Consider the following 12,011-nt stretch of genomic DNA (forward strand, 5'->3'; position numbering starts at 1 on the left):
CACAGCAGAAAATTAGAAAGCAAGCATAAAAGCAGACAATTTACAAAATCATAAAACAGGGTTAAAATAGCAGAATGGAAAAGGTTACGTGGGATAAGCTATTTTGAACAGGTGAGTTTTGAGTCTAGACTTAAAAAGAGAAAAGGAAGTGACATTTCTTATGTCAGGAGGAAGGGAATTCCAAAGTCAAGGAGTAGAGCAGCTGAAAGCCCTGATGGTGGCAAGATGAGGGGAGGGGACAGAGAGAGAAAGAGAAGAAGAGGATCTAAGACACCGAGATCGAAAGTTGATCTGAACCAAATCAGAGAGATATGGAGGGGAGAGATGATGAACAGCCTCACATTTATACAAAAGTATTTTAAAACTGATGCGATATTTGACCGGGAGCCAATGAAGCCGCTGTAGGACGGGGGTGATGTGGTGAATAGAAGGGGTCCTGGTGATAATACGGGCAGCAGAGTTCTGGACATGTTGGAGTAAGACCAAAAAGAAGTGAATTACAGTAGTCAATCCGCGAAGTAACAAGGCTATGAACAAGAATGGCAGTGGCATGGTGGCATGTGGAGTGAGACAGTTGCACAGTTGGAAATATGCAGACTGTGTGACATTATTGATGTGTGAATTCAAAGATCAAGTTAGTTAAGTATGAGTGGAGTTGTGTGCCAACTACCTTATCTAATACAGGAAAGAGACTGGCTTTCTAGAGCTTTAAATGTTGTTAATAAATTTTAAATTAGAATCCGATAGATGGTAAATGGTCTGTATTTGTATAGTGCTTTACTTGGTCCTGAGGACCCCAAAGCGCTTTACACTATACACAATCATCCACCCACTCACACACTGGTGATGGCAAGCTACAGATAAGATATATACACAAATCTCATAATGCATTCAGGCTTCAGATTAAAATCAAATATTGGTTCTACTTCTTCTGATTTCTATGAGGACGTGAGTGTTGTGTTCCTGAAGAAGCATGGCCTTTGGGTTTATCTTTCTTGGTGAAATCAGATCCTTTCCCGGATCCTGAAGACTTATGCCCTCCAGCAGCGCTGTGCGGCCTCCTGTCTGGATCTGAAGTAAAACATAGTAGTTAGTCAGTTGTCTTTAATGTAGGATGCGCACCACTTGCTAAACAAATCAACAAACAAATAACACTCCTACACAGTTTTTATGTACAAAATACAATAATCCCTTAAAACTATACACCGCGCACAGAGTGAGGTTTGTACCCAGAGAGCTTCTTGTTGTATGTGTCCTGTTTATTTAATCAGTGGAATCGTGTTGTTATTCATCATCTGATTGGCAGGCTGACATTTTTTATAACACGTGAGGATTTGATTCATACTTGATTTCTCAGAAGAAGCATGGCCTTTGGGTTTATCTTTCTTGGTGAAATCAGATCCTTTCCCAGATCCTGAAGACTTATGCCCTCCAGCAGCGCTGTGCGGCCTCCTGTCTGGATCTGAAGGAAAACACAGTAGTTAGTAATTTGTCTTTAATGTAGGATGAGCGACACTTGCTAAACTAATCTGATTTAAATTTATTAAATATCAAAAAGTAGAGAAACCCATGGTCAGATCAACAAGCTGGAACCTTTTCTGGAAGCATTTTTGTTTTAAATATCACAATATAGTTTGCACACAGTTTGTCACATTTGACCTCTCACCTCACTTCTACATTTCACATCTGCCTTCCTTTCAAGTTGACTGCAAAATGTGCTTTAATTTAAAAAGAAATACTGAAAAAAAAAAATACTGTCAAGAGAAACAGAATGAGCTGATGATTTATGCTGCGGTACACAATTATATAAGCCCACGTTTTACATGGCCAGTTATTTACAAATGAATACATATTAGCCATTAGCTCCTATATAGTTCTTAAGTACAAAATGGAATAATCCCTCAAAAGTAAACACTGCCCAGAGAGTGAGGTTTGCACTCAGAGGGCTTCTTGTTATGTGTACTGTTTATTTAATCAGTGGAATAGTGTTGTTATTGATCATTTGACTGGCAGTCTGACATTTTTTATAACACATGAGGATGTGAGTGCTTCATACTTGATTTCTCAGAAGGAGGATGGCCTTTTGGTTTATCTTTCTTGGTGAAATCAGATCCTTTCCCGGCTGGTTTACCTCCTCCAGGAGCACTGTGCGGCTTTCTGTCTTGATCTAAAGGAAAATATGCAAAACGTCTTCCACAGTTAGTCGGTTGTCGTTAACACAGGAGATGTGCAACGCGTCCACTAATCTGAACTGTACACAGGCATACTGAATTACATTTTGTCAGTTTTAAAATGAACAGTGTGAATGCTAGAATTACTATAAATGTTTGATTTGTGAAGTTGCTTTTAAAGGCACATTTACAAACCCAACATACAACATCTGCTCAATGAGAAGCTGTTTTTATTGGAAAGGTTCCAGAACTTTGGTTACTGCTGCTGTTAACTTCACTGTTGAGGACTGCTGCAGACACGCACGGCACACTGAACTGTAATGTACACAGTGGTCGCAGACGCTGCAATTCCTCGCGCCTCCAGCTGAGCCGCTGTCTCCATCGACAGGGAGGTAAGCATGGCAGGAGGCGTTGGATCCGGGGAAGGATATCTGCATATGTATGTATGTGTGTGTGTGTGTGTGTCCAGAGTTCAGCTGAGACAGTGTCCTTCGCCCTGCCAGGCTAAGTAAACAGTCTTCCAGCCAACCCCGGTGGCCTTGCGTAGGATAGGAAGAACAGTCTGTTATCAGGGTGTTTTTGTTCAGATCCAGCCTTGAGACCACAGCTGGCGCTGAAGTGGTAGCCGCATGAAATAATGGTGGTTTTTACTTTAGTGCAAACAACTCATTGGAATTTCAAAGCTGTTCTAACAGTCCAACACTGGTCTCTCAATCTCCCGTTGGAGAGCCGTGAGCTTCTCCATGATGTTGTCATTCTTGCGCTCAAAGAGCAGATTCTGAGAACTCACAACCGCTGTGAGCTTCTCAAGGATGTAATCCAATTTTCGCTCAGAGGTCTTATTCTGAGCGTTCACGGCAGCCTCAAGCTTCTCCAAGATCTTATCCGTGCTGCGCTCAATGAGCCCATTTTAAGAACGCATGACTCATCCCATCATTTCAATCACAGCGGGCAGCCTTGTGGGGGTTTGAACAGCCGATTCCGCTTTCTTTAATCTTCGATAAGCCAGGGCCAAGCCAGCTCCGATCAGCAAAAACCCTGTTATCATGGTTCCGAAAAGGTAGATAACTTCAATGTCCTCGATCGACAGTCCCGCCAGGCACACGACCCTCCAGTTATGCCACCCGTCCATCGTGTATCCAGCAGGGAAAGTCCCTCCAGGACACTCAGACTCACCTGAGCTCAGGCTTCTCGTTGAGAAGAGGGTGTCAATTTCATTCAGGGACCAGTTGATCAAATCCATAATTCCTCTTTTTTTTATGAGGACTTATCACTGTTATCAATGGTGTGCTTTTTATTGCAGTTAATCAATTGAGTGTTCTTAAACTTTGGGTCCAAACATTCATTTGGATATTATTTTGACGTGCGCCAACCAACCTAAACATTTCAGAGTAAGCACTCCTCATCATGGCAACAGCACTCCCCATCAGCAGTGGTCTCCCCCACCAGGAAGATTTGCCACACCTTTAAAACTGCTTAGGAGCAGATTGAAGAACATAATAAAGTTCAGCCCATCGACTTAAACTCCAAACTCCACAGACCAAAATCCAGCTGAGCATCTGCATGAACAAGCTGAATCTTTCCAGACGCCACAGCAAACACAAATGTGTCAGAGCTGCTTTTGCACCACAATGAGGATCTACACAATACTGGCTTTAATGTTACGGTCGATCAGTTTATGACCTCAATCTTAATAATGACTGCCAGGAATGAAGACAACACTTTGGCACAAGGCTCGTTTTGACATGTGTCTTTTATACTTTGAAAGTTTAAATAATTTATGATGGGTTTACTGGTTATGGGAGGACTCGGCCTCAAAGTGTGCCTAATAGCTTGTAAAAGTGCCTAGCTGCATTCTATTACTGCCAAACCATGAAGGACATCTACAAATGTCCGTAAGCTTCTGGGTGAGTATGGGCGATGAAGTAAGGTCATTTTAGAACCAATCCCTGTCTAGGTCTTCACACACCTTCTTCACATGTTTAACTGACTGCGCGATCATGGTTGTCTTTCAGAACAGAGACATGCCCAGTGGTAAGTTGTTAAAACACTAAATGCACTATCAGATTGATCGAGTTTGCCTCAAGCACACTGACTTTTAGTAGATGTGATTTCATATCAAGCTGAAATAAAACAAAGGTGTTCCTTCAATGTGTGTAACAAGTCATATCCTGGATAAATCTTATACTGTTTATTAAAAAAATGGGGCTTCATCTTGCTTCTGTCTTTCATTATTTATAAGCTGGCTTGCAAAGGGTAGGTATTATGTGTCATTGAATTTTTAATTAGCTGTTAGGGCACCAATTAATTAACACATTGTCCCGTTTGTGGTGATTGGAGACTAAGCTGTTTACACAGACATATATGATTTTTGTCATTACAGACGTGTGTGTGTGTAAGAGAGAGATTTTAGGTTGTATCTTACTTGTGTTTTGTTGGGCATAAAATCGAGGTTGCCCAAAATGTTGCAATCGAGGTTGGGCCTGTGGATAATGGGGTGGATTCCATCTTTGCTGTGGTCTAATAAAAACGGGGATGGGAACCGGCTGGTAGTACGGCTGGATGGGTGGACTGCTCAGTGGACTTTGGAACGAGGGGTTGCTTCTCTGCTGAGGCGCTGCTGAGTAATGAAACAGTGAAATGAGAACGCACTCTGAACATCTTTATCACACTGTAAAGAATCACGTGTCACAAAGTGCTTGTAATGTTTTAAATAGTTTTCACGTATGTGCTTGAGGAAGGAAATTAACGATATTACAATATGATTTGCAGTATTTTAAATAAAAATGTAATATACGTTTTTTTACACAGTGTGCCTTCTCTTGCAAATACACTCAAATAACAAGTGCAGGGAGGTGTAGTCAGTAATTATAGCTGTACAACAAGACCACGTTATCGTACGTGTATTATTAACATGAGATCGTCTTTAAAATTATAGTTACAGTGAATACCTGTATCACACTAGGAGATAGTCATATTGGCAGATGTTTTCAGATACTCTTTCAGTTCACATGTTACTGTATTCAAATATCATCCTATAATAACTCCTCGCTGATATAAACTTACCAGAATTTGGCTGGGATTCACTACCTCCAGCACTTTCTGGTCTGGAGACAGGAGCTGCTGTTTCACCTGTTAAAAACAAAGGTTACATTTAAAGAGTGCTTCCCAAAATACTTCCCAAGAAATAGTCACCACTGAAGAAGAATAAATTCATGAGCATTTAACAGAAAATCCTCAACAGTATTTTCCACAAGACAGAAACTCACCAGAATCCCCAAATGCACCAGTGTTAAGATCTGCATCAGAACGTGAAAATGATTGGCTTCGTTAATCTTTTAGAATATTAATCCAAATTTAAATTTTCTGCTAATGCGTGCCTGCACACAGACCTGCTTTAAAGAATGGTAATCTGGCCTCAACTGGCTGTTTAAGCATCTCCATCAGAGTCTCCCTCAGGGCTGCAGCAAAGCTCTGCGTCGCTATCACCTTCTTGGAGTCCAGATTGATTCGAGGCACGTGAGGCTCAAACTTTACAACTTTGGGCAACACAACTGAAGCCTGTGGGGGGCAAAAGAAAGGTTTTTATTTAAACTTCCTAATTATTTAACTTAACCACGCCCATTCTATCTTATTCTTTAGTTTAAGTTTTCCACGGGTGTTCGTCTCACCTGTAGAAAAGCCGAGGTTTGGGATTGACTCAGCAGCCTGTTGATATCTTCTCTGGCTTTTCCCATCCTATTATAGTTTTCGTCGAACTTCTTTGTGAGATCCCGAAGTTTCATCTGACCGAGCTCCAGCTCACGGTCCACCTCAGTTTGGGCCTCGCGTTCATCTTGAGCCAAGATGTCCCTCATCTGCTGATAGACAGCTGCGAGTGCCGTCTTTCTTTTGTTTGCTCCATCCTGGAACAGTGACAATAAGATATGACAACAGTGAGTTTTTCATAGTTACTGCCAGCACATTTACTTTGTCTCTGTATGACATGTGGAAATTACCTTCAGCATACTCTGCATGTTGTTCATTTGAAACACAACATTTTCAGTCTTCTCCATTTTCTCATTCAGCAAACCCAACTTGTCTCTGAGGTCAGACTATAAGAACAGACACAGAACAGCTTAAGTGCACAAATTCCATACAGACACTGCTCAGAGGGCCTGGAGAACTTTGCAAGTAATGCTTTGACTGCATGTCCACCATCTGCATTATTCCATTATTTCATTTTTCCACTACATCTTACATGCGGAAATATTTTGAATTGTTAAACTTTATTTATAATGAGGTCATTCTTATCTGTTTCTAGTGTTGCCTTGACTAGAGATGTGTGGGCCAAAGTCACTGAATCAGATATTGTGGAAAAAGAAGTGTAATACAACCTGATCCATCAGCCTAAAGCAGTGGTGTTAAATATACAGCCTGAGATCAAAGCAGACACAGCTCAATGCCTGGCATACAACACTAAGAAAAACTTGTTAAAGCAAGGAAGACTTGAACTTGGCTGTCATTTACAAACAGTTGTACACAAGGGTCCCTTTTCAGGTATGAACCCACTTCCATCTTTTTTATACAGATGGAATGTTTCCTCTCCAGGAAGTCAGCTGACTGTCATCTTTGTTTAAAGATATACACACCAACATATTGATTTATAATATTACAAATTAAATAAGTTAAAACATGTATGAATTAAGGAGAAACAGTTAACTCTGTACATAAGTCAGTGTTTAATACAGTATAATCGTCAATGTGAATGCAAACACACCTCCTTCAGGTTCCTCTGCTCCTCCGGAGTTAAGAAGGAGCATCCTTTGTGGATATGCTGGAGGCAGAAGCTGCAAATCAGACGGTCATGCTGGCTGCAGAAGAACTCCATCAGCTTGTGGTGGTCGGAGCAGATGCGCTCCGACAGGTCTCCGACAGGCTCGCTCAGCTCGTGGAGATGGAAGACGGGGTTTTCCCGGTGAGGGCGCAGGTGCTCCTCACAGTAAGACGCCATGCAGGTGAGGCAGGTCTTCGATGCTTCTGCTTCCATGCAGGTATCACAGCGGATGACATCGTCTTTCTCCGCTTCGCTCTCTTCTTCGCTTTCTTCTTCTCTCTCCTCTTCGCTCACTTCTTCGCTCTCCTCTTCGCTCGCTTCTTCGCTCTCCCCTTCGCTCGCTTCTTCGCTCTCCTCTCCTCTCTCCTCTTCGCTCTCATAGCCTCTCTCCTCTTCGCTCTCATAGCCTCTCTCCTCTTCGCTCTCCTCTTCATTCGGGTTGTCTTCGCTCTTGCTCGATCTCAATTTAAAGGTCTCCACGACGGCGATGAGGACCGTGTTTTTCTTCAGCTCGGGTTTGGTGTCGAACACGGTTCGACACTGAGGGCAGCTGTACGAGTCCTCCCAGCTGGCGAGCAGGCAGTCCTGGCAGAAGTTGTGTCCGCAGGGGATGGTCACCGGACAGTCAAAGGTGCTCAGACAGATGCTGCAGGTCAGCTCATCCTCCAGACTCATGATAGAAAACTGAGACTCGTCCACTTCGGCCATGATGGGACTGATGCGAATGAAGCTGCGAGGCACAAACAAAACTTATCATTACATCAGATAATCAACGAAGGCCAACCCCTCCTGCACCAAAACTCAGAACAGCCATTTTACTGCAGTAAAGTTCATGACGTTGCACATAAATAACCAATAACAAAGAATCCACGCGGAGCTGCTGTCTGCAAAACAAAACACTGCAGACCGCTTTATACTCACAGGCCTCTGCTGCGCGTGATGAAAACTAGAGTTTCTTCTGGCTATAGAAAAAACAGTCTTCCTGCTTGCGTAACAGGACTCGTGATACAGGTTCCACCCTCCGAGCGCACGTCAGAGCCAAATAATTTTTTTTATGAACACATTCTGATTCTCGCTGTGAGAAATAAATGAGTTATTTCTCATCCCTTTTTACACATTCAAAACATTTTTTTAAATGGAAAACGGTGAAAAAGTCTGTTCGAAGAGAGTCGTGTGCCCGCTTTAACCTAAAACGTACCTGCTCCTTATGCCACCTGTCCTTCTGAAAAGAAAGACATGTTTTTTTCTTGTCTTTTTTTTTTTTTACTAGTAATCACTGGTGAATTCAGAAGACATCTTTTTTAAACTAGAATAAATGAATTGTAGCAATAATTTACCAAATACACTTACTTACACTCTGATCCACAAGTATTTGGACAGTTACAGAGGTTGTGTGACTTTACCGCTGTATACAACTATAGTGGATTTTAAATGAAAAATAAATCAAGCTGTGACTGAAGTTTTGAATTTCAGGTTAAATTCAGGGGGTTAATCAGAATATTACATTATCTGTTTAGAAATTACAGTAATTTTTTATGCATAGTTCTCCATGTTCAGAGACTCAAAAGTCCCTGGATAATTAACTTGACCAAGAACCAAGAACACTCTTGATTGTATCACTGTCGAGGTCTGCAATCACGAGATGCCTTCATAAATGTAAATCCAGACGGTTTAGAACAAGATGAAAACCACTAGTTACACTAGGAAACTGGAACAACAGGTTAGGAAAAGTATGAAGAAGGGGAGACACAGCTCATGATCTGAAACAGACGACATCATCCGTCAAACATGGTGGAGGCAACATTATGGCACAGGCCTGTACGACTGTCAGTGGAGCTGGCTCGCTGTTAATAATGTGACTGCTGATAGAAGCCACAAGATGAATTGTGAGGTATACGGAGTTATACTCCCTGCTCAGATTCAGCCAAATGTTGTAAAAAGGAGTGGACTCTTTACACTGCAAATAGATAATAACCCAAAACATATGGGAAAAGCAACATTTGGTTATGCCTAGCTGAGTGCTGGCAGGCACTGACTGCAAATGATTTTCTTCCAAACATTAAAAAGCAATCTTGATGTTGTAAAGGCTCACCTTTCAGCACATTCACTTCACCAGATGCACCTTGTTTCTTTTCCTCACCTTTGATTGGGTGTGGTGCTTGGCCTTAATTGCACTCACCTGTCACTCGTTATATAAGGACTGCACTCACCTACCCCTCACTCTTTCTTCACTCCCACATGGGGCGGCAGCTGAGGTGAGTTTCTCTTTGAGTCTCCTGAGTTCATGTATCATTTTGAGTTACTTAAATCGTACTTTATGTCCTTTTTAGAGAGAGCAGTCCATGTGTGTCTTTCTTTCCTTCCTTCTTTGCCTTATTGATTTGGAGAATAAAAGGAAAACCCTGAGAATAATTAGATGACTGCTTATTCTTATTCTAACCGGATGAGCCCATGATGCTGATTGCTTAAGCCCTGAACCTTCCTTCCTTCAAAACATGGTCCTCCGAGCCGGAGTGGTATTAGCGTCATGGATTCAAAGCAGCCATTGACTGAAGGTTTGAGAAGATCCATTCGTGATAGTCGACCTCCTGCCTACCTGCAGCAGTATGACGTTCAGTATCCTGGAGCTAGAAGAGCTACATGTGAGACAGAGAGTCAAACAGAATGCCAACATAGTGACAAAGACACACATGGGCTGCAGGATCCTGTCGGAGAGTCAGAAAGACAACCAGAGACATCCCCTGCTCCTTTACCCACCAATCAAGATGAGGTGATGAGGGAACTCCTGATGACAATGAGGGAGATTAGGCAATTCATGATTCAGTTATCTCCTCCCCATTCTCACAGTTCCTCCAGATCTTCAATTCACACTGTCTCTGATGAAAGCAAATCCTCTGTTTGCGGTTTACAAGCCATTCCCCAAACACATCAGCAACATGAGCAGTTCCCAGTGATTGATCCAGCAACATGTCAATCACACTCTCAGCCCCCCCAGGTTAGCCGTCACTCTGGTGCAGTTCTGGCTGCTAGCCCTTCTTTCCCTAATTCAACAATATTAGATGCTGCAGTTCCTTCAAGTGGTTTGCCTAGACCAGTTTTTCCTACACCAGATGAGACTCCTTTTAATTTCCTGGCCACACCACTGCAAGGTCCCCACCAGATTTCATGTGTTCAACCTGCTGTTCCTCTAGATGAAGACCCTGCTCAACCTCTCGTTTGCATTCCGGAACCAAGGCAGCACCCTCCTGTAAAGCAGCAACCAGCTACATCTGATGGTTTGCATGCACAAAACCCTTCAGTACCCATTACTGCTAGTTCTAGTCACCCTGTTAGCACTAGAACACATGTGTATAAACTTGAGGGTCCTTCTTTCCCAGACCTTACCAGAGAAGATGAAATCCAGTATAGGCTGTTACGAATGGCCCTTACTAACCTGCTTGACCCTCATGACACAGAGCATTTCAAATATCATGTCCTTCTTGATCATCTGAAAGTAGACCAAGCTAAACGGTTAGCTATTTCCTTTTCCTATGCTCCTGACCCATACACTCAAGCCATCAAAGCTCTTGATGAGCGTTATGGGCAACCAAGACAGCTAGCATTGAAAGAGCTACGGAATATACTGGAGCTTCCTCCTATCAGAGCAGGTGATGGTCGGACTCTGGATAATTTTGCTCTTCGTGTACAAGCTTTAGTTGGTTTGCTTAGCACTATGGGTGATCAAGGACGGACAGAACTAAATTGTGGCTCCCATGTCGATCGCCTACTTGAAAAGTTGCCCGCAGAGCATTCCAGTCGCTTCAAACGGCATATTTACAGGGAACAAGGAGATACGATGTATGACTTACCTTTGTTCTCATCCTGGTTGCAAATTGAATTCAAGTGTCAACCAAGAAAGGACAGTCCTGTTTCATCCTTTAACCAGCCACGACCTGCCCATAAGTACACCTCTCCACTCACAACAATATTACATGGGACAAATGCATCCGATCCTGTACAGGCAGCACAACCCATCATAATGACTAAGGCAAGATGTGCATATTGCTGCTCACCTGAACACCACATTAGCAAGTGCCCCGAGTTCATTAACAAGACAAAGGATGAGAAAATAAACTGGATAAGGAGAAACAAACGGTGCTGGCGTTGTGCTAGAACTCATCAGGCTGCGAAGTGTGATCTGAGGAAAGCATGTGCCACCTGCATGGAAAGACATCTACAGATCCCATGTGAGGTGAATCAGAGACCTAGAACTGAAACTAATCCTGTAGTGAGGACACTGTACTTTGATAGACCTAGCGATCGCCCTAGTGTCCTTTTAAAGGTTGTGAAAGTGCTCCTGCGTAATGGCAAAAGAACCCTGGAAACATATGCAATACTTGACGATGGCTCCCAACGTACCATGCTTCTGACATCTGCAGCTAAGCATCTCCACCTAACTGGGAAAGCTGAAAAATTATCACTCAGAACTGTCCATCAAGAAGTTGAAACCATTCAAGGTTCTTGTGTAAGTTTCCAGATTTCTCCCATCGCACATCCAGAGAAAACTTACACAATTAACAATGCCTTCGCTACAAGTCACTTAGCACTTTCAGACCACACCTACCCCGTATCCTCTCTTCAACGGAGATACAAGCATCTTCAAGGTATCCCATTAACCTTCATTAACAAAGCAGTTCCACTACTGCTCATAGGCTCTGATCATACCCACCTTATTACGCCTATTGCACCAGTTAGACATGGACCATTTGGATCTCCTGCAGCAGTCAAAACCCACTTAGGATGGACACTCCAAGGTCCAATCACAGACTTCCAACCCCAGAGCAGTTCCACGCATGCCCAATGTTTATTCACATCTTCCAGTTCAGGTTCAGGAGAACCGCTCCAGCACATCCTTGTGTCCGCTGATGGCTCTGAATTCATTCAGCCACCTCATACTCTACCATCAGCAGTACCTATGTCGTCACCGGCAGTGCCACTATCACCAGTTCCACCGCCTGTGGCTGCCATTCCGCCAGTGGTCAGGG

General features: G+C 42.9%; 1 protein-coding gene across 1 annotated transcript; it reads right to left on the minus strand.

The window, feature by feature from the left end:
* Positions 1-319: 319 nt before the first annotated feature.
* On the minus strand, positions 320-7,978 carry LOC146668792 (E3 ubiquitin/ISG15 ligase TRIM25-like). Its single transcript, XM_085410799.1, has 11 exons — positions 7,909-7,978; positions 6,931-7,717; positions 6,170-6,265; positions 5,843-6,076; positions 5,564-5,732; positions 5,441-5,470; positions 5,238-5,303; positions 4,597-4,791; positions 2,057-2,167; positions 1,346-1,462; positions 320-1,071 (listed from the first exon to the last, which is right to left on the minus strand). The coding sequence occupies exons 2-11, from the start codon at positions 7,693-7,695 to the stop codon at positions 923-925; spliced, it is 1,932 nt and encodes a 643-aa protein (XP_085266925.1). The 5' UTR covers positions 7,696-7,717; positions 7,909-7,978; the 3' UTR covers positions 320-922.
* Positions 7,979-12,011: the final 4,033 nt, after the last annotated feature.

The sequence above is a fragment of the Rhamphochromis longiceps genome, linkage group LG6 (genome assembly GCF_057381845.1).
Source record: "Rhamphochromis longiceps isolate RC_006_pf linkage group LG6, R_longiceps_female_GT1.1, whole genome shotgun sequence".
In the NCBI taxonomy this organism is placed as follows: Eukaryota; Metazoa; Chordata; class Actinopteri; order Cichliformes; family Cichlidae; genus Rhamphochromis; species Rhamphochromis longiceps.